We start from the raw sequence: 24233 nt of genomic DNA, 5'->3' as shown, positions 1-24233 counted from the left end.
TGCTGTCCCCAGTCCGTGCTGCTGCTCCAGTTTCAACTGTTCTGCCTTATTATTATTGTACCATGCTGGTCATTTATGAACATTTGTACATCTTGGCCATGTTCTGTTATGATCTCCACCCGGCACAGCCAGAAGAGGACTGGCCACCCCACATAGCCTGGTTCCTCTCTAGGTTTCGGCCTTTCTCTGGAGTTTTTCCTAGCCACCGTGCTTCTACACCTGCATTGCTTGCTATTTGGAGTTTTAGGCTGGGTTTCTGTACAGCACTTTGAGATATCAGCTGATGTACGAAGGGCTATATAAATACATTTGATATACGTAAATGCCAACAAAATAACTTTTTGGTCAGTGTGGTGTGTGTAACCTTTATTTAACTAGGCAGTTAAGAACAAATAATTATTTACAATGACAGACCGGACGACACTGGGCCAATTGTGCTCCTCCCTATGGGACTTCCAATCACGGCCGTATGTGATACAGCCTGGATTTGAACCAGGGACTGTAGTTACACCTCTTGCACTGAGATGCAGTGCCTTAGACTGCTGCGTCCATGTGTGTGTGTTAACTATTTAACTGTACTTGAATGCTTTAAAAAAGCAGATACAATTTTTAATTATTAAAATACTGCATATCTGTCAAAATTGTCATATCGGTGCATCACTCATTTCAACCCTTGAGTGGTATTGGCGTATTCAGGCTTCTATATAGTCCACTTTTGTTTACTTCTGAATAGGCTGAAAGTTTATGAGATGCCCTGTGCTGCCTGCCTGCTGCCGCATATAGAGCATTATATCACAACCTGGGCCTGTTCTGTCTCAGTGTTATGGTGCTGCTCTCCCTGGCCTGTGAACTGATAACCTCAGTGCAAACAAACAGGGCTCAGTACAGTTGTAAAAAGACAAGGCCACTGTGACTGCCAGGCAGAGGAAGACAAATACAGAGAGCTGGAGACATTCAATAAATAAACAAATCGAAGAAAAGCAATACACAAACAATAGAGGTGGGCTTCTTCATTACTTCAGTTCTATTCCACTGCTGTCCTTGGACAGAGAATGGGACTCTATACCGCTCATAGTGGCCAGTGTCCGGCTGTGTCTGAGGCACACATGGCTTAGTAGAGCAGTAGAATGTCTGTCTGGCGGTTAAGATCACAAAAGCATGTTCAGCCAAGTGGAAGCCATGGAAGAGCAGCACCAGTGTAGCACACAGGAACTACTCTGCCCACTGAGGGGCAGGGAGGAAAGGAGAAAAATAATGGGAAACATTTTTTTTTTTTATCAATATTATTTCTTCAAAGGATTGTGTGGATCTATCTGACAACATGTAGGAGAGGACTTGTTGCCTCTAACCTTCAGGGGTTTGAACCAATCATAACAGGATTGGGCCATTACGGTTGTGTCGCTGGGCAAATGTCCATAAAAAATACCAGTCAGTCATACGAATTTTGTCCAGCTGAATGTATCTGATTGGTGGTGTTGGGCTACTGCAGGCTTGCATCCAAAATAGCTCCCTATTCCGTATTACTTTTGACCAGTGTCTCATAGAGCTCTGGTATGGGGAATAAGAAGCTCTGGCCTAATGTAGTGCACTATATAGGGAACCATTTGAGACTGGCCCCATGTCTTGGTCATTAGACAGTGCCAATTAACAGTCTTCTTACCTGCAGCGATTCAGCCTTTAACTAGCCAATTAATCCGCAAACCCATTTACTACGGAAAGGTTGAATAAAATTCAAAATAGACGGTAAATTGATACGTCATGGTTTTATGCCTTTCATTTAGCCTCTACTCTTTTGATAATACCATAAAGTAGACCTAGTTAACTTATTCTCTGTCTGAGATAGGTGGGTATGTCACAGTCTATACTCAAATAAGCTAATGCATCCCCTTTAGCAGTGGAGACTACAGTTAAAATGGAATTGACTGGTTTGGGATAAGATTAGAGGATAACAGTATGTTCATCCCTCAGCGTAGAAGAGCACACCAGACAGCTGTGAATATGCACAGGGAAAGGAGGTGATAAAGGTAATTCTGACCGTAGTATTTACCAGTACCAGCCAAGTCAGTTTCCCCACCACATACAGAGGCAATGACATGTTACTAATATGCAAATTGGAGGAGAGTCAGTGAGCTCTACAACACATGGAGGTGAGGTGTGTGTGTGTGTCTCTCTTGATTGGTACTGTTGAGTCAGCTGCAAACACACAGAATACACAAAATATGCATGGTGAACACAATCTGCTTTAGCTGCTGAGCTAATTCTTCATACAACAAACGGCCGCTCCCACTAGCAGCAGGCATAATGAGATTTGGTGGGCTCAACAGAGCCACACCTCTCAGGAGTCAAGGGCACAGACTAAACGAGCCGGCCTTCACATTGTTCAGCCTGAGTAAGACTACGAGAGGAGGAGGAAGAGAGGGCGAGAAAATGGGGGAAAGGAGAGAGCAAGAGAGGGGTAGAAACAAAGACAAGGGTGAGGGGAGAGAGACCGCCAAGGGAGAGTAGAGTTGACCTAACAGGATTCAGGAAGATTTAGATTACCAACTCATGTATTCAGCAGCAAAGAGGACTAGCAGCAAGACCCACAAGTCAGGTTCAGTTAAATTAGCCTGCTAAAATACACTACATGGTTGTGTAATGCATACAAAGCACATATCCCACGTTTCATGCTTCAACAAGCAGACTTAACATCCTCTGTAAGAACAACAGGAAGAGGTTTCAAGAAATATGCCCTGAGAATTGTATGCTATGATGGCAGTCTGAGCACCAGCAATTTTCAGTGAAGTTAAAACAGTGGTGTCCCCACACAATCCATCTGTCTGTCTGGCTGGATATTAGATCCATATTGCTGATGGAATCCTGCCGGCTACCCAGCCACACTCGATACACAGTACACCATGATCACGCCACAGGAGTGTGTGTGTGTGTGTGTGTGTGTGTGTGTATAGACAAGATGGACACGTGTGAGCAATTTCCCATAGAAGCCAGCTGCCACACCCAATACAGAGCACAGGAAGTGATTGAGCTTGTACCATTACAGAAATGTATCTGCCAACAAAATGTGTTCATTGTTCTACATTTGATGACATGTCTCCATGTTCAACATATTCAGGAAAGCCAGTTAAAACAATTCCCCAATGAGATAATGAACTTAGCTTCCCCAAAAAGAAAAGGAATAGGACCCAGAATGAATCAAAGAGTTACGAAACAATCAAGACTGAAAAAATACATTGATTTAAAATTGGCCTCCTTTTTCCAGTCAGTCACATAAAACCGGATCAAAGGTCTGTATGAGTGTGTCACTCTGTTTTGTTCTCAGTGCTATTCTATACCATTTGCCTCAGACTGTACAATGTACTTTCACTATTAATAATCGTGCTTACGTCAGCACAATCACAGCTAGTGGGTGCAGCTGAGCAGAAACACAGTCACATGAAACATATTTGACTAAAATACCTGGAAAAGACTAAAGAGAAGTTCTTTGTGAAGCAGGAAAAAAATAAATAAGCTTGAACTTGGCCCATCTGCACAAGTCTGCCTCCTGCCAGCAGGTCTGGGGGGGGGTTCACCACATCTATTTTTACTGCCGTGGTCTCTGGGCTTGAATCTAATTTCCGTGGAAAAACAAAATTTGCTTTTCATTGGTTCTGGAAATAAGAATAGAACTTGTGAATTTTTCTATTTCGTAATCGTGACAGCTGACAAACAGGCTTGACACTTAAAACAATATAGCTGTTTTCAGAATAAGGTGACAGAGACAGATAGATAATTTACATACAACAGTGAGGGAATCAGTTGCTATTGCAAATGTACCTCCAAGAAGCACAAAGTTTGTTTAAAAAGCCTACAAAGTCCATAAGAACAAGCACAGACAAATGTATTCCCCATTCTCTCACTTAACTAACAATCTCTATGGTGGCATGACTCATATTACCAGTGAGCCAAACACATCCTTGTTCTCCTAGAATTTTGCTTTCTAAAAGCATGAGCAATTTAAAGAAGCTTTCACTTACCCTGAAGAAGCATCTCTCTCCAGCTCAATCTGACAGTTGAGTTCGGACACAAAAACATTGGGAGGGGGGAGAAAGTTTTCAATAGAACGGGAACAAGATCAATGCGTACGGCTTGACAACAAATAAACCATGAAGGTGGTGAGGGAGGGGAAAGGGGTCATAGAGTACTGACGAGGCCGGGGCAGTCAACTGGTCAGTCCATTGTTTAAGCTGTTAGGACTCAAGATGGCCGCCCGGTTTCCCAGAACACAGAGAGAGCGGGAGCAGCAGTAGGTCTGTGACACAGCCCCACAGATCTGAGTGGGTGTTTTACTGTAAAGAGCCTCCTCTTAAAACACTAGGGACAAAGGACTCCCCAATAGATGCAACAGGAGCCACTCTACGTCGGCCTGGCAGCTCACAAGGCGCAATAGTCCTATACTGGTTTCCTGTATTTTGTGTGTGTCCAGGCATTAAATAACAGAGTAGAATGTCAGAAGCCTACGCAGTGTTCTGAATAAGGATGATTAGAATTCCAATGGAACTCACGATAGCGATACTGAGAGTTCCGCTGGCCCTGCGTCTGTTAGGCTAAACTAAAATACAGAAACACATTGTCAAGAGAATGACGAGTGTTTTGTTCTGCAGTGTGAAGGGCCGCCACATTTATAGTCAACCCATCTCATTACAGATATGGTAATAGCACTAACCTAGTTCATCAATCCAAATAAATTCATGGTTAGGCTAACTCTTGCTAACGCATCAATATCTTAATTAGAATCAGGGGTCACCTTAGGTTTCAGAAATTGGCATTTTCAAAATGCAGACCATAAAATCTGCGTCTTTACTTAAATTGGGAGTCCTGAATGCTGATTGGCTGACAGCCTTGGTATGTCAGACAGTATACCACATGTATGACAAAAGTTATTTTTACATCTCTAATTACATTGGTAACCAGTTTATAATAGCAATAAGGCACCTCAGGGTTTTGTGATATATGGCCAAATATACCACAGCTAAGGGCTGAATCCAGGCACTCCGCGTTGCGGATAAGAACAGCCCTTTTCCGTGGGATATTGGCCATATACCACACCTCCTTGGGCCTTATTGCTAAATTAAAAACGCAGGTGAAATGGTTAGTGTTTTTTTGCGACAATAGAGTGACACTTAAAACATTAGTGGAATTAGTTTTCCTTCACAGAAAAAAACATTACTGCTACTACACATTCGACAAAAGAAGTGCCAGTGAATGGTCTTTGAACAGCAGGAGGGGGCTTCAATAACTCCTGCCACTTGTTGGGCCCAAAGAACTTTTACTTCACACCTTGGTGCTATTTGAATCTGTATCTGGTCTGTCCTTGCAAGCCTGGCAGACTTAACTCAGCATTCAGTCCCCATGAAGTAAAATATATTGTAATATACCTTTCCCCCCCCACCCCCCCTGGCTTTCAAAATAGCATCAGCCCAAACACTACTCAGTCAGTTCCAGGTTGGAATGGTGTCCTCAGGTCTCTGCTGTTTGCTTGCTAGAGCACCCTCCATATAGCTTGGAAAAAGGACACCTTGCAAGAAGTAATCTCTCTGGTAAATTTTGGTCAAAATTAGGTTGTAGGTTTGGAGTTTTGATCTGTAGCGAAAGCCATGCTGTGGGAGAGTAGCATCCTGCATATGTACCTGCTGAAAAATACAAGTTTATCTAATTCAGAATCTATTATTATGTAAAAAGCATGTTGAAAAATAAAGACTGCCGGTTTGTGAATGCAGGAATTTTAACAACTGCTTATTATTACAATAAGCATTTTATATGTGTTATTTTTTTCCCATGCAGACTTCTGCGTTAACACAACCCCTGAGACTCCTGTGTGTGAATTAAACGCATAACCTTTGACACATCTCTCCCCTCATATAGATGTGTAATCCCCTACCCCAAACAGAGCTCAGATACACCCTTCTCCACATATTGTAACCTTCTCCACATATTGTAACCTTCTCCACATATTGTAACCTTCTCCACATATTGTAACCTTCTCCACATATTGTAACCTTCTCCACATATTGTAACCTTCTCCACATATTGTAACCTTCTCCACATATTGTAACCTTCTCCACATATTGTAACCTTCTCCACATATTGTAACCTTCTCCACATATTGTAACCTTCTCCACATATTGTAACCTTCTCCACATATTGTAACCTTCTCCACATATTGTAACCTTCTCCACATATTGTAACCTTCTCCACATATTGTAACCTTCTCCACATATTGTAACCTTCTCCACATATTGTAACCTTCTCCACATATTGTAACCTTCTCCACATATTGTAACCTTCTCCACATATTGTAACCTTCTCCACATATTACATTTACATTACATTTAAGTCATTTAGCAGACGCTCTTATCCAGAGCGACTTACAAATTGGATTGTAACCTTCTCCACATATTGTAACCTTCTCCACATATTGTAACCTTCTCCACATATTGTAACCTTCTCCACATATTGTAACCTTCTCCACATATTGTAACCTTCTCCACATATTGTAACCTTCTCCACATATTGTAACCTTCTCCACATATTGTAACCTTCTCCACATATTACATTTACATTACATTTAAGTCATTTAGCAGACGCTCTTATCCAGAGCGACTTACAAATTGGATTGTAACCTTCTCCACATATTGTAACCTTCTCCACATATTGTAACCTTCTCCACATATTGTAACCTTCTCCACATATTGTAACCTTTATCATACACTTCTCATCATGTATCTGATCTGACATAGGGCTGTGTTAACCCTCTTATCCCCCGCTTCAGGGGTTAATTACCAGCTTCATAGAACCTCCAGGTTCATAGACACCGCAGGGCTACAGACACCGCAGGGTTAGTCACACACCTATCCTGTCATCTCTGGCTACAACAGAGTCTTCCCTGCTATGCATTATCCCTGACTTAATGCACAGCTGCACACATTATGTATGTGTGTATAACTCAACAAATCAATGCTTCTGACTATTTGTGGACAACACACATGGGACTATCTGGACTTCCACATAGTACAAAAGCCATTGTAAACATCAGCCCATTTCTTTGGCCACGTGTTAAAGAGATCACCTCTGCACTAGCAATATTAGGCTGTGTCGTTATCCACACCCTTTGTGAGGATTCTGCCTTATGCCATCTTTTGGGTCACAGTTCGAGGTCAAACCGAACAATGATCAATAACATTCTGGAGACAGGAAGGAGGAGACCAATATATGGGGACCTCATGGGAGTGTGTCTGGCCCCCAGGGACCCTAACTAACTACAGATCATTGATTCTTCCAGATGGGCCTAAAAAAATATAATAATTCACCCCATTCGGCCAGTTTAAAATAATCAATGCACATCTTGTGCTGTGAGAGAGTGGGCATTTTTCCTTACTGCATACATGTCTGTCTAACGAGAACAATGGTAATATCTAGCTAGAGATGTTGCTTTGTGTCTCTGGAATGGATGGAATGGTTAACAAGTTTTGCAATTTGCAGGGGTGCTAGGAAGAAACACAATTTTCTGTGGTCACCTGCTTTCACCCCTTTTGCTGAACACAGATGCATGTATTGAGCTCATGTGGCTTCTTGCCCACATAATTAAGATTCACCAGCCACAGTCCCCGACTGTCACAGGTAATGCTGATGCCACATGGCTGTGTTATACTGGACTAGATCATGTCTGGTGGTGGATATCAAAGAAACAGCAGTTCAGCTAGTTATTGCAACAAAATTGTGGGTTGTATGTGTGCGTTACTCACAGTTCATCTCGTTGCCGTTGTGACAGAACCATGGTGGCAGCAGGGAGGTGTAGGCGGGGCCAGGGGTGGTCAAGCAGAGGGCTTGGCTTGCAGCTGCTGCGGTTTCCCCAGTCAGAAGATCAGATCAGTTCAATCCAACCAACACACTTCGACAGCGACGGTGTTCCGATGTACAATGACGACTCCGGCTAACTGGGGGATGGAGGCTCTGCCACTAACGCAGGACTCTGCCCCCCAAAAGCTCTGGCTCCAAATATGAGACGAGAGGAACGCCTGCAGAAGGGTTACCAGTCAGTTCTAAACTGCATCTGGGAAGAGAGAGAGAGAGGGGAGAATATGAGCGAGGGGAGAGAGAAAGTAGAGCGACAGAGAGACCGAGCGAGAGGTCAGTATTATGTATGCATGACAAACACCTGATAGAAGAACAGGCAGAGGGCAGATAGGGACGAGAACATTAATATGACAGTAAAGAGCAGCTGTGTCTAAAGCCAGCTCTTCCTGTAACACTACTGAGAGCCAGAATGATAAGAATAGGTCACAATAATGCAGCTGACTGTTGCATCAATAGAATATATTGACCTGTTCTTCAACAAGCCTTACAGGTATATTATAAACTGGGTGGTTCAAGCCCTGAATGCTGATTGGCTGACAGCCGTAGTAAATCAAACCGTATAAAAAGGGTATGAAAAAACATTTATTTTTACTGCTCTAATTATGTTGGTAAGCAGTTTATAATAGCAATAGGGCACCTCGGGGGTTTGTGGTATTTGGCCAATATACCACGGCTAAGGGCTGTATCCAGGCACTCCGCATTACTTTGTGCATAAGAACAGCCATTAGCCGTGATATATTGGCCATATACACCATACTTCCCTCAGGCCTTATTGCTTAATTATATAATGTGATAGCCAACAAGAGTTAAAAACCATCCTCATTTTCATCAGGTGTTTCACCTGTTCAACTCTCCCAGTAAACACTCTTCTACATTCCCACCACCCCACTACTCCAGCCCTATGAGGCAGCCTGGTCAGCAGTCTTAGGCCCTGCATTTCATTGCTCGCTAGAGGCATCAGACCCTTTGTTCTTAACTGACTTGGCTAGTTAAATAAAGGTTGAATAAAGGTTAAATAAGAAAATAAAAAGAAATCCCCCTGTAGGGAGTTCCTACCACATGTAGAGTAGAGAGATAACCCAGATTCCGGCAACCCACAGTTCCCCTCCCAACGCCTGTCCAACAGAACAGTAAAATGCAGGACAGAGTAACGGCCGACAGTGCAGTCAAATCTCCAGGCAGACCAAACTAATTTCACTTCTCCCGGTTCCCTCAGAAATGGCTGATAACAATTCATATGAAATCGAATGACGAGGGCTTCAAAACAACAGAGCTCAAATAATTGAATTAATAAAATAATCAAATCAGTGGCCTTTTTGGTCTCATGATTTCAAAACATCTCATCTACGACCTCACTTCATACAAAATCAATTTAAGAGGGCTTGAGTGCTTCTCAAGGATCATCCTACAGGAAAACATACTGTCCACTCAGGAGCCAGTTGATGGTACTTGGGATTAACCTGAGTTGCCAGCCACTGCCATTAGCCACGGTAAGCCTCTTAGTCTACTGGGAGAAGGATCACATCATCTCGCCCAGACCAGTAAACAAAACACAGCTGTTAAAAGCTAAGGGGCAATATTTTCGTTGATTCCAGGGCGTCTTCTCCTTATGTCCCTGCTACTCATCTCCTTCTCAACAACGACAGAGGAAAGCGAGGAGACCATTGGAAGAGAAGATCAATTCCAGCCTTCGCTTCAACATAGCACCCAGGAAGGGTGACCTAAAGGAATAGAGCACCATGGTAACTGAAACACACCCTAAAAGATGTAACCTACTGGAGGAACAGCCAATGAATTCCTTTAAATCAGTCAACATGTAGTCTAGGTGATCCTAAGGCTGGCGAATTTCCACCTGTTGCCATTTGCACACAGAAGTAGGCTTGATTTTTTTTTTTGCAAGAGAAAGGGAACCATGAGAGCACAGCAAGAGAAGAACCAACATCAAATCTAGAAAAAAGTTGATAAAAGCAAAGGTGGCCTAGTCAATAGATTCTACACAAAACCCAATAAGGAATGTAATGAACGGAAACGGTGGTTCTTTATCAGCGGTTGGTGGACTTGACACTTATGTTGCAGAGCAGTCGAAACTGGTTATCAGCAGCAGATAGCTAGCTAGAGGAACGAGACGTGGGGCTTTGGCATGGACTATGCTGTGAATGTGAATTGCCCTGGGCACCACCTGACCTATGAACACTGATGTCAACACCGTGCAAGCAGTAATCACCCTGTCATACACTGATGCAGGGGAAAGATCTCAAGGGTTTAATCAGTGAGGTGAATCGTTCACAATGTTGCAGATAAAACACTGCATTCGTTGCTCCCATTTGTCATACACTCCAGGCATGGGCAAAGAGTTCATGGCTGGCAACATGAAAGCTGTACATTTACTCTGGATAAGAGCCTTTGCTAAATGACTGTAGTGCAATATAACATGTTGATTTTCCATACAAGATATTTTTTACTCTTAATAGCAGGTTTCTGTGTGTGTAATTTGTGATCGTGCTAGACATTGTGTGTTATCTTTCTAATTTCGATGTTTCATCAGTAGTAAGTACACTGTTGGAACAATAACACAATCAATGCAATTGGTTTGGGAGAAAATGTGATGACATCACACCACGATTTAAGAGGTGATTGCCTTGCCACAAGATGCAGCCATTTACCTGATGGTTAGAGTGTGTGCGTGGGTACAGGAGTCACAGGAACGAAGAAATCTATGCTTTAAATACAGAAAAAAATATTTTTTTAAATTACAGGTCAACCGATTATGAATTTTCAACGCAGATACCGATTAATCGGCCGCTTTTTAAAAAATGTATTTGTAATAATGACAATTACAACAATACTGAATTAACACTTATTTTAACTTAATATAATGCATCGATAAAAATCGATTTAGCCTCAAATTATGAAACATGTTCAATTTGGTTTAAAAAAATGCGAAAATAAAGTGTTGGAGAAGAAAGTAAAGTGCAATATGTGCCATGTAAGAAAGCTAACGTTTCAATTCCTTGCTCAGAACTTGAGAACATATGAAAGCTGTTGGTTCTTCAGATGCACAATCGAGAGCATCCTGTCGGGCTGTATCACCGCCTGGTACGGCAACTGCTCCGCCCACAACCGTAAGGCTCTCCAGAGGGTAGTGAGGTCTGCACAACGCATCACCGGGGGCAAACTACCTGCCCTCCAGGACACCTACACCACCCGATGTCACAGGAAGGCCATAAAGATCATCAAGGACAACAACCACCCGAGCCACTGCCTGTTCACCCCGCTATCATCCAGAAGGCGAGGTCAGTACAAGTGCATCAAAGCTGGGACAGAGAGACTGAAAAACTGCTTCTATCTCAAGGCCATCAGACTGTTAAACAGCCACCACTAACATTGAGTGGCTGCTGCCAACACACTGACTCAACTCCAGCCACTTTAATAATAGGAATTGATGTAAAATATATCACTAGCCACTTTAAACAATGCTACTTAATATAATGTTTACATACCCTACATTATTCATCTCATATGTATACGTATATACTGTACTCTATATCATCTACTGCATCATTATGTAATACATGTATCACGAGCCACTTTAACTATGCCACTTTGTTTACATACTCATCTCATATGTATATACTGTACTCGATACCATCTACTGCATCTAGCCTATGCCGCTCTGTACCATCACTCATTCATATATCTTTATGTACATATTCTTTATCCCTTTACACTTGTGTGTATAAGGTAGTAGTTTTGGAATTGTTAGCTAGATTACTCGTTGGTTATTACTGCATTGTCGGAACTAGAAGCACAAGCATTTCGCTACACTCGCATTAATAATATCCTGTTAAGGCTCAGGACAATACTGCCCCCTTTGGAGGAATTGCGTGCCCATAGTAAACAGAAAAAAAACCTGTCCAAAATTGCTAATATATGCATATAATAATTATTATTGAATAGAAAACACTCTAAAGCTTCTAAAACCGTTCGAATTATGTATGTATGTAAAGCAGAACTCACAGGGCAGCCATTCTCCCAAACTCTCTCATCAGGAAAGTTAGGCCAACATTGACGTCATCGCCCCCACCCTTCCCAACCAGCTACGGATCTGGGAACAGTTCGTGTCTTCGGAGTGATGTGTTCTTTCAATAGGGCGAGTAATGGAGAAAATCCCGCGAGCTTTGACCCGTTGGCGGGCAAAATACTGAAGTGTCACGAGAATATACCAAGTCAGGAGAGCGCGGAATTTGGAGAGAGGTCCTTTTGTTCCAGAATGCATGAGAGCAAGCAAAGTTGTCCGATAGATTAGATAATTGTTTTGTACGCTTAGAACATCCTAAAGCTTGATTCTGCACTTAGTTTGACCAGTTTAGTCGACATATAAGATGTAATTTTGAAGTTTTGATGCGCAACTGTTCGTGACCAGAAGTAATTTTTGGTAGCATTGCTAATCCAAAGACACACGAATTGAAACCAAACGATGTTAAGTATGACTTCTTCCACTACATTCTGATCGAAGACCATCAAAGGTAAGGGAATATTTATGTTGTAATTTTGTGTTTCTGTTGACTCCAACATAGCGGAGGAATATTGCTTATGTCTGAGCGCCGTCTCAGATTATTGCCTCGTGAACGAATTCGGTCAAGTTAAAAATAAATGTAACACAGCGGTTGCATTAAGAAGCAGTGTATCTTTCTAACTATATGTAGAACATGTATATTTAGGCAAAGTGTATGATGTGTATTGCTGTTATCTGGCGTTATCTGGCGGAGCTATCTATAATTTCTCAGGACATTTTTGTAGCATTTTTTGAACATGGTGTCAATGTAAACGGAGATTTATGGATATAAATGGCATATTATTGAAAAAAACAAATGTACTGTGTAACATGTCCTATTACTGTCATCTGATGAAGATTTTCAAAAGGTTAGTGAATTATTTTTCTTTTAATCCTGCGTTTGTGATTGCTTCTTTTGTTTGACAAAATGGCTGCATATCGTCTGTGTGTCTGTGGTGGTTTGATATACATATGTGCTATGTTTTCGCCATAAAACATTTTAGAAATCTGACTCGCTGGGTAGATGAACAAGGTGTTTATCTTTCATTTGAGCTATTGGACTTGTTAATGTGTGGAGGTTAAATATTTCTAAGAATATTTTTGCATTCTGTGCGCCACGGTTTGAGTTGAGTGGGGGGGGGGGGGGGGGGCGTGGTTCCCCTAGGGGCACCTGTAGGGTGATGTAGTTTTAACATCTGCTAACCATGTGTATGTGACAAATAAAATTTGATTTGGTTCCTTTTAACATGAGTCTTCAATATTCCCAGGTAAGAAGTTAAGTTGTAGTTATTATAGGAATTATAGGACTATTTGTCACTCTACCATTTGTATTTCATATACCTTTGACTACTGGACGTTCTTATAGGCACTTTAGTATTGCCAGTGCACCAGTATAGCTTCCGTACCTCTCCTCGCTCCTACCTGCGCTCGAACCAGGAATACAACAACAGCCACCCTGGAAGCAGCGTTACCCATGCAGAGCAAGGGGAACAACTACTCCAAGTCTCAGAGCGAGTGACTTTTGAAACGCTATTAGCGCGCACCCCGCTAATTAGCTAGCCATTTCACATCACATCGTTACACCAGCCAAATCTCGGGAGTTGTTAGGCTTGAAGTCATAAACAGCAGAGCTGCTGGCAAAACGCAATAAAGTGCTGTTTGAATGAATGCTTATGAGCCTGCTGGTGCCTACCATCGCTCAGTCAGACTGCTCTATCAAATCATAGACTTAATTATAACACACAGAAATGTGAGCCTTAGGTCATTAATATGGTCGAATCCGGAAACTATCATCTCGAAAACAAGACGTTTATTCTTTCAGTGAAATACGGAACCGTTCCGTATTTTATCTAAATATTCCTGTTACATTGCACAACCTTCAATGTTATGTCATAATTACGTAAAATTCTGACAAATTGGTTCGCAATGAGCCAGGTGGCCCAAACTGTTGCATATACCCTGACTCTGCGTGCAATGAACGCAAGAGAAGTGACACAATTTCACCTGGTTAATATTGCCTGCAAACCTGGATTTATTTTAACAAAATATGCAGGTTTAAAAATATAAACTTCTGGGCATTGATTTTAAGAAAGGCATTGGTGTTTAAAGTTAGGTACACGTTGGAGCAACGACAGACCTTTTTCGCGAATGCGCACTGCATTCATTATAAAAATTATTATTAATTTTCATGTTCTGATAGTTAAAATACTTTTAAACTGGAAGAACTTGTCCCGATTGGTGTTTTTAAATCACTAATGAAGGATTGAGGCTGATTCCCTGACCTATCAATGCTTTTCATTTGCTGTTTTATACTCTGGTGAATTCAATGGTTTTTACTAGATTACTTGTAGTTTTTCATGTTGTCTGTCTAATATTTTTGTAATGACTTGGTGCTGCCTATCTTGGCCAGGGCGGTCTTGAAAAAGAGATTTTAATCTCAATGAGCCCTTCCTGGTTAAATAAATGTAAAAAAAATATGCAACGCAAGACACGCTAGATAAACTAGTAATATCATCAACCATGTGTAGTTATAACTAGTGATTATGATTGATTGATTTGTTTTTTTATGAGATAACTTTAATGCAAGCTAGCAACTTACCTTGGCTTACTGCATTCGCGTAACAGGCAGTCTCCTCGTGGAGTGCAATAAAAGGCAGGTGGTTAGACCGTTGGACTAGTTAACCGTAAAGTTGCAAGATTGAATCCCTGAGCTGACAAGGTAAAAATCTGTCGTTCTGCCCCTGAACAAGGCAGTTAACCCACCGTTCCTAGGCCGTCATTGAAAGTAAGAATGTGTTCTTAACTGACTTGCCTAGTTAAATAAAGATTAAAGGTGTTTAAAAAATATATATAACTTAAAAATCGGCGTCCAAAATTATGGATTTCCGATTGTTATGAAAACTTGAAATCGGCCCTAATTAAAATCTGCCATTCCGATTAAATCGGTCAACCTCTAAAAAAAAATGCATAAGAAATATCTACCTGCGTTTTGTAAACGCATCTTCTAAAATGCTTTGTCATTTTTGCTTGCTTCAGAAAAATGTTGTGCTTCAGTTGCACTTCTCCCCTCGGATGAGAATCTTTGCTCTCGTCATCATTCCCGCATTCACGAAGAAGCTTTCTATTAGACAGTGCTCTGACTGATGTGTAGCTACTTCTCTCTGGTAAATTGTAGAGGTCGACCGATTAATCAGCATTGCCGATTAATTGGGGCCGATTTCACATTTTCATAACAATCGGTAATCAGCATTTTTGGACGCCGATTATGGCCGATTTCATCGCAATCCACGAGCAGACTGCGTAGCTGCCTGTTATGCGAGTGCAGCAAGGAGCCATGGTAAATTGCTAGCTAGCATTAGACTTACCTGATAATAAACAATCAATCTTAACATAATCACTAGTTAACTACACATAGTTGATGATATTACTAGTTTAACTAGCTTGTCCTGCGTTGCACATAATCAATGCGGTGCCTGAAATTGTCAGTTCTCATGTTAAGTGCCAGCAGAGTCAGGGTATATGCAGCAGTTTGGGTCACCTGGCTCGCTGCGAACTGTGTGAAGACCATTTCTTCCTGAGAAAGACCGTAATTAATTTGCCAGATTTTTACATAATTATGACATAACATTGAAGGCTGTGCAATGTAACAGCAATATTTAGACTTAGGGTTGTCACCCGTTCGATAAAATACAGAACGGTTCCGTATTTTACTGAAAGAATAAACGTTGTGTTTCCAAAATGATATTTTCCCGGATTTGACCATATTAATGACCCAAGGCTCGTATTTCTGTGTGTTTATTGTATTATAATTAAATCTATGATTTGATATAGCAGTCTGACTGAGCGGTGGTAGGCAGCAGCAGGCTCGTAAGCATTCATTCAAACCGCACTTTCCTGCGTCTGCTGGCACTTTCCTGCGTTTTCCAGCAGCTTTTCGCAATTCTTGAAGCACGGCGCTGACTTCAAGCCTATCAACTCCCGAGATTAGGCTGGCAATACTATAGTGTCTATAAGAACATCCAATAGTCAAATGTATATAAAATACAAATGGTATAAAGAGAAATAGTCCTATAATAACTACAACCTAAAACTTCTTAACTGGGAATATTGAAGACTCATGTTAAAAGGATGGTTCCAGCTTTCATATGGTATCATGTTCTGAGCAAGGAACTTAAACTTCAGCTTTTTTACATGGCACTTTTACTTTCTTCTCCAACACTGTTTTTGTTGCATTATTTAACCCAAAATGAACATGTTTCATAATTTATTTTGAGACTAAATATATTTTATTTATGTATCGTTAGGTTAAAATAAGTGTTCATTCAGTATTGCTGTAATTGTCATTATTACACACACACAAAAATCGGCTGATTAATCGGTATCGGCTTTCATTGGTCCTCCAATAATCGGTATCGGCGATAAAAATCATAATCTGTCTAACTCTAGTAAAATGCAAGATTAACCTCAAGCAAAACATTAGGAAATGTTTTTGGCTACATTCTATGATAACAAGAAATATATTTTTGACCAGAAAAAAAACATGCTTTTTTTTATTGTAAGCCAAAGTACGTGTGTCTGCTAGCCAAATAGCGTTGCACTTCTCACGCCACTGATCACTATGGAAGCAACAACACACAGCAAAAATACAAAACAGATAATAAAAAGTGTGTCTGTGTTTTGAAAATACAGATTTCTGTTAATTCTCTAGTCTTTGTGTACCTGCGGCGACTGAATAAGGAAACCAGCTATCCAGAGTTGGCATGGCTGTGCCCTGTGGGTTGGCAAGTTGGCATAGACTGCTCTGAATGTTGGCATAGTCTGCCCTGAAGGCTGGTGCTCTGAGTCATAAGGATGCTATTTTATCAGTTGAATGAGAAAGGTCAACTGTGAAACAGCAGCAGACCATGCCAATAATCTTGATTATCATACCCAAGGTGATGAGATTGTGTGTGTCGGTGGTCAGAGTTCTCCAACTATCCATATTTCTCTGTGGTCAGGAAGGGCTCTACAGTGCGACCACTTCACTTGCAAATGCGCCTAAATATTTTGATGTGAAACCTGGAATTTTTATTGAGGAGTACCAGTGCACCTAGGAAAATGTGGGATTATAGTTTTAATATCACAAATATTTTTTAATTCAGTCAGCATAGAGCCCTGTGAGGTATGGCACAGTAAGCAGGACTCAATATTTTAAGAATGGATCAATTCACAGGTCAACACTCTACTGGAACCATGAAACAAAAACAGGAAGAAAAAAAAGTTTGATAACATCTGGGTGTTGTCATGCAAATGTTATAAAAATGCAGTCTGTGAAGCTAGTTCTAATAGCCTGTTAAGTGAATTTACAATAACTTGATCTACAATCAACTAAGACTAGTAGGCTCGTCGACACATTCGATTATAATTTGCAGAATAAAATAACCAAGTAGATTAGCTGTAGGCCTACATCAGCATATCAAAGATCAAAGTCTATAGAGAGGTAAGCATGATTCAACAGGCTAACAGAACCCAAAAGATAACCTGTATTTCATAAACATATTAAACCTGTATTTCTTAAACATCTTAATCCTTACAATAGTAATGTATTTTAGTCAATGCCTTTCTGAATTCTGACTGAATAAGGCCATGAACAAAGGAATAGTAAATGCTTTAGTGCTACACTACTATGGAATGATAAAAACAAAGGATGGAATAACACACTTTGCAGCACTATCAGACTGTCACACAAATACAGCAATAGGGATTTAGAAGTCCAATATCACTGCATTTCCTTTCCCAGATTCCCAAATCCAAATCACAACAGCAGGATTCCTTTGTTGTTCTTTACCACTCAACGTCATCATCGACTCCTGTATCAATCCAAATGGCTTTGAAAATTAATGTATTTTTCAATGCGCACCAACATTTCACGATTTGAGCAAAAAAACCTGATTTGATAAATTGAATGAAGTGCTGCGCATAGCCTATATTTGAAGGGCCTACATGTACACACTCACACAGTGAATGCTTATGAGTTTGTGCCTATTAATTTAATATTGCCAAATGCATCAGTAAAAAATATTGAGCTTATTTAATGCAACCCTTGCAGTTAATAGATTGCAAAGCAGCATACAACTGACCTAAACGTTTAGAAATGGTAAGTTCACTTTTTCCTCATACATAGTCTTAACACACATCAAGAGCAAGTGCACTGTTTAGCTCACATCTGAAGACTGAGGGGCATTTAGAACATACTTCGGATCACACTTCCTCAATTCAAATATTATGGCGACTATGGTTTAGAAACTTAGGAACCAAGCTTGAGTTATCAGTGTAGCCCGGTTATCACCTGGAGTTGAAATATCTTCATGCCTAGAAAAAAATACCTCCAGGCTTCCGTAATAATAAATAATAAATAATCCTGTTGAATCGTCCTCTGGAATAACGGACATTCAAGGGTTTTAATTACATAAGCAACATTCTAATACTAGTCCAGTGTGAATAGGGCTTTGGTGTGCTCCCCCCCTAAAAAAAGTTGTTTAAATAAATTAAAAGTCTACGTGCTCCTTGTAAAAAAAGGTCAGCGTAGAGCCCTGCTACGGACAATAATGTACATGTAACATGTCCCTGATAACTACAACTACCTAACGGACCCGACAAAAGCAGGTACTGACATCAAAACAAGGCTTAAAAGTGTAACTGGTAATAATACTTAGACTTGAAATCAATCACCAGTTTCCACGGTACATTTCAGGACACCGTGGTCTGACTAGATGCCTACAGCTCCTGTGGTCACATCTCAGCCTCCAGTATTTATGCTGCAGTAGTTTATGTGTCGGGGGGCTAGGGTCAGTTTGTTATATCTGGAGTACTTCTGTCCTATTCGGTGTCCTGTGTGAATTTAAGTGTGCTCTCTCTAATTATCTTTCTTTCTCTCTTGGAGGACCTGAGCCCTAGGACCATGCCTCAGGACAACCTGACATGATGACTTCTTGCTGTCCCCAGTCCACCTGGCCGTGCTGCTGCTCCAGTTTCAACTGTTCTGCCTGTGATTATTATTATTTGACCATGCTGGTCATTTATGAACATATTGGCCATGTTCTGTTATAATCTCCACCCAGCACAGCCAGAAGAGGACTGGCCACCCCACATAGCCTGGTTACTCTCTAGGTTTCTTCCTAGGTGTTGGCCTTTCTAGGGAGTTTTTCCTAGCCACCGTGCTTCTACACCTGCATTGCTTGCTATTTGGAGTTTTAGGCTGGGTTTCTGTACAGCACTTTGAGATATCAGCTGATGTACGAAGGGCTATATAAATACATTTGATTTGATTTAACAATTCATGTCAGGCACAACACTATGCTAGTAGCTCAGGGTCATCAGTCCTCAGTTCACTTGCACATTGGAAAAACACTCATCAAACCACCAATTGAGAGGAGTTATTTTAGGTCAGCTAGCATGCTGATTTACCACAGAGCTCTGGTTAGACAGAGTTCAGCATTGACTAACCACTCCCATCTCTGCCTGCAACCAAAATACACTGAAACTCTCCAGGTCTGCATGCAGGCGCATACAAACACAGAGGCAAGCGGCCACGCCACAACACCAGCATTAAATCTCTAAAACAACAGCTGGAACAGCCAGAACCTCTAACAAAGGCTACATACATAAATAAAGATGGGATTTTCAGAGCTAGTTATTCTATAAATAATGACCAGCTTGTGCACAGTAGGTCTCTTCTAGACAGGCAGGGCACTCTTGCAGAAATTATTTGAAGAGCTTTATCACTAATTGATAATGACAGGGGATTGAACATCTGGCACAAACTGCAGTCTTCCAGAAGTCATCACCTGTGCTGGCTGCAATTGCTGTTATCCAAGCAATGTGGTCTGAGAGAAGCCTAAAGCAACCAGGGATAAAATGGACGGCTGCTGCTATTCAGTCACATAAAGCATTCATTCTTAAACCTAACACATTCAAACTGAACATATCTTTGCTTTGTTGACTATCCACATCCTAGACAGAGTGGTGGAAGAAGTCCATTCAATCTTGGCTCCTCCTCCTACCATGTATATTTAAGCAAGCCAATTGAGACAGATGGCAGGAACCATGACTGAGTGCAGTGACAATGTGCACCGCCGCTGCCGAGAAGCAAAGAGAGGCCAATAAAACATGGGTCTGGCCATCATCACTGCAGTCAGAGTCCCCTGATAGAAGAGTCATGAATAGCAGATCAGAATACACATACGCTGAGGGAGTGCTCAGTAACAACACGGAGGTCTGTGGTAGACAGGCCTCTGGGAGAGTCAGAGGAGAAGAGCTGCTACAGGCCAGGGCAACATATCATTGAGTGCTAGCTAAACCACTGACAGAAGATTAATTAAACTTTTATAGCTCTATTGATTACATAAAGAATCTTAAGGCGCTTTAAAGCAACAAACAGACATAAGACAAGCCTACTTAACAAATCCAAGTTGACTGCACATAGGCCAACATTAAACTGATCAGAACAAAGATCAAATTAAGGGTTTTCAGCATATTTTCAAATGCTCCTTGTAGGCTATGCAGTGCATTGTGCAAATCATGGATAGTGTCTCGATCCTTGACAGGATTCAGAAATCAAGCGGTTTAAAATATCACAATGGCATGAGCTGACGGAATAAATATTACGCATACTGGCATCATATTTCCAAGTCTCGCCATTATTTAGTGTGGATTTTGTCTAATATTTGCAGGCAAACTGCTAAATGTTGCTGAAGCAATTCTGACATTTTGTATGGCAATATGCAATGATTTTGTCCAATTTGTAGCGAAAATGCACTGTTGAGGGGAGATTTTGGAGTGACAGGTGGCTTGATTTAACCATATGAGGTAAATGTGCAGTGATTGGTTGAAATGTACCTCTTTTTGTAAAGCGGTGATGGGTCAGTGCAATAATATTGTGTTAATTTGACTGTTTTATAAGTAATAGTGCAGTGATTTCCAAGTCCTCACATAATATGCTGGGAATTGTTGATTTCCAATCCAAAACCCATTAAATGAGCAGTGGCACTAAGCTTTCATGTGAAGGTGAACCCAACCTGGCTATCGCAGACCCAGAGACAGGAAGGGGGGCTGCTGGGCTGGCATGTCATTATTAGCATTGTGTGTGTTAGACCAGTCCTCCTGTGCTGAAGGTCAGCCACTGTCCTACTGTGACCTCTGGGCTAGAGCTCAAAACAGGGTAACATGGGCATCTGGTGCTGACTGTGTTAGTGAGGCACTCTGCATTCACAAAAAAGACACACCCTCTCTTGCTCTCATCCTCCCTCCCCCTCCTCAGAGAGAGGAATCAAACATCATCCTCTGTGTATAGATGCTATTTTGGCATCTATGCATAGTCACTTTAATAACTCTACCGACATGTACATATTACCACAACTAACCGGTACCCCCTCTATATAGTCTCTCCATTGTTGTTTTACTGCTGCTCTTTAATTACTTGTTACTTTTATTTTTTAAACTACATTGCTGGTTAGGGACTCTTAAGTAATCAGTTCACTGTAAGGTCTACACCTATTGTATTCGGCGCATGTGCCTAATAAAATTTGAACCTGAAAACATATTTTCAATGTCGCCATGGGTCAGGTACCACTCAAAACACTGAAAGGTATACTAAACAAATCAGTCAGGTTAACATAGTCCCACCTCTTGTATAACAGTCAAATATCACAAGGTGTGTATTGAGGCCATTATGAGAATCACAAACACCATGATTACCGATTAGCTATTTGGCACAACAATAGATACATGAGGGCGCACATGTGTTTATGTTCAGGATTTTTTTTAAATCTGCTTTATTTTCTAAATGAGTTTGGAAATTTGTCAAGCCTGCAACCACAAACAAGTAACCTATTAAAATATCCCAAAACTACCAATTCATTTTTTTAAATTCAACATCTAAATGCTTACATCAAGTGACATAGAATCACATTAGCTACAACTGTAAAGGAGAAAAATATAGCTACCAAGTTATCAATTGAAGCTCCACTCCTAAAACAATCCCATAATTTCGGTTGCATCAGCTGCTGCAGCAATCCTTACAGGTGTAGCCAAGCTCTGATCTGGCCAGGATGAAATTATACATTCGGGGAGGACTGCATAGCAACGGATACTGCTTCAAACACGATAGGGGTACCATCAACGAGGCGGGGAGGAGGAGAGTGACTTGTCAGTTTCAGCGGAAAGAGACGCAGGCTGAAGGATCCATTCTGCAGTAGGAGGGGTGGCGTCTTTTCTAACCGAATGGAGGATACCGCTGCCTTTCAACCCACGTGATCAAACTGAAGCTATAGTCGATCCTCAATCGCAAAATAAAATGTAAAAATATTAAGATAACATAGGTTTCAAGCTAAAGCTATTGGTCAAAGCAAATTGTAGTTCTCCTCCAACTTGTTTTTTCCACCGATGTGTTCCACACTTATTTCTATAAACTGCATGAATTCATTCAACTTAGATCATTCTTAAAACAGGGCCAACTGTAATGATAATTATTCACGTTACCGGTCTAGAGCCTTGATGACAGATCACAAAACGATCGAAGTTGTCCAGCTCACTGGCTGTAACGTGATGGATGGAGGGAGTAGCGTAGTCAGTGGCTACAGGAAACACACAACTAATTTGGTAACTAGCTAGTTAAACAAAGGTGTGAAAATATCAAACCACATCAAATGTTTAACATGACAATCGGCCGATACGACCTAAATAATATATTTACACGTAGCTGCCTACCTCCTAAATAGCTTTCAAAATAATGATACAACTGAGTGCATACGCCCTTTTCCATTATTGAACATTCTATAAATCGTGGGTAACGTTACCTAGCTAAAGTTATCTAGCTTGTTCAAGCAGATACCCGTATACCAAGTAGATATGCTCGACAACACATTAGCTGGTATACATTTGTAGCTGGTATGTGAAATAACTGTCACCCAAATCATGACCTACATATGATCGCAACGCTAGCTAGCCATTCGAATGCGAGTTGAAAAAGCAACGGATTCAATTGAATGAAGCAATTGGCAATTCACTCAACATAAACGTTTAAAAAGTTATATATATATATATTTACAACTATAAATGTTTATGCACAGACTTGATGTGAGGCAACTCGCGACCCACACACACAATTGATGAGTTTGGCAAGCCCGCTAGCCAGCCGGTTAGCCTAGCTAGCGAACGTCAAAATGATTTCCACTGGTGAACGTTAGCTGCTGGCTGACAAGCTAGAAAGTTGATATCAAATTATCGGATCAATAACACTTGAAAAATAGGTGCAAGTCCTCATCAAATAGTAACATAAATCAAGTTAACAACAGTTACTTAGAAGCCACTAGTTGGTTAGCATAGACATTTACAACTCTGATGGCCAGCTACCTGCTGCTCCAAGCGGCCTGTCCGCCATTTTGAGACATTGAAAGGAGGCGCAAAAATTACAGCCACATCGTCCTTTTCCCCACTTAGCGTTTCTTCGATACTCAATATCTGATACAAAACAACTTACCCTATAGTTTTTCCTGAATATCCTTAGCTAGTTCGGACAGTTATACAAGTCAAGAGGACGTGTTTTTCGTTCCAAAATAAGGGACGTATAATCTCGAGGTTAGAGTATGCCGACTTTTCTCTCGCAATCCTTGTTTTTTCCTGCCGCATTCGCCTTCAGAGTCGGGGACGCGCTTGCGTTTACAAACTGACAGTGGCGCGCGCGCGCACGTCCTTGATCACAGCCCGACTTAAAAAAATAGATTATTGCAAACACCCACTGATAACCTACTCTAATGTTACTTAACAAGTAGCTATGAACATTCACTATTTTTGACTACACATCATTACCCAGCCTCTGCCGATGGTGTCATTGACGCATGTTTACAGTGGATATTCAGATTCCAGAATGTTATCAGAACTTGATCTCTATTGATGACGGGACAAAATTCATAGAACTATGTACTGCAACACTTGTGTGACTGGTCCACTAGTAGAATACCAAAAATAAACATCCAGTCTTTACACTTGAAATGCATGATAATATCATTGCATCTAATTACATGTCCAACAAGCTGGATAGCTAACATCCTCTCAATCGTATATGTAAATAAGTAGTTAATAAAAATCCAAGCAAAGTGTTATTTACTAGTTTTCTTTATTAACTTTAATACAAAAGCATACTCTGACCAAAAATAATTAGATTGTTATTTTGTAAAGAGCAACAGATAGGTACCACACAGCAAGGGAAGCAGACTTTAACACTAGAATGTGCAGAATAAATCTTGTC

At 40.9% G+C, this 24233-nt stretch overlaps 1 protein-coding gene across 1 annotated transcript in view; it reads right to left on the bottom strand.

The window, feature by feature from the left end:
- LOC135552874 (lissencephaly-1 homolog A-like) overlaps window positions 1–23754 on the bottom strand; it is a 69746-nt gene extending 45992 nt beyond the window's left edge. The window contains exons 1-2 of the mRNA XM_064984796.1: window positions 23466–23754; window positions 7782–8089 (exon numbers count right to left, since the gene is read on the bottom strand). Of these exons, the coding sequence (XP_064840868.1) occupies window positions 7782–7813 (32 nt within the window). The 5' untranslated portion in view covers window positions 7814–8089; window positions 23466–23754. The remainder of the gene's footprint in view (window positions 1–7781; window positions 8090–23465) is intronic.
- Window positions 23755–24233: the final 479 nt, after the last annotated feature.

The sequence above is a fragment of the Oncorhynchus masou genome, chromosome 13 (genome assembly GCF_036934945.1).
Source record: "Oncorhynchus masou masou isolate Uvic2021 chromosome 13, UVic_Omas_1.1, whole genome shotgun sequence".
Lineage (NCBI taxonomy): Eukaryota > Metazoa > Chordata > Actinopteri > Salmoniformes > Salmonidae > Oncorhynchus > Oncorhynchus masou.
Note: the sequence above shows the minus strand (reverse complement) of the source record. Positions and strands in the feature narration are given on the sequence as shown.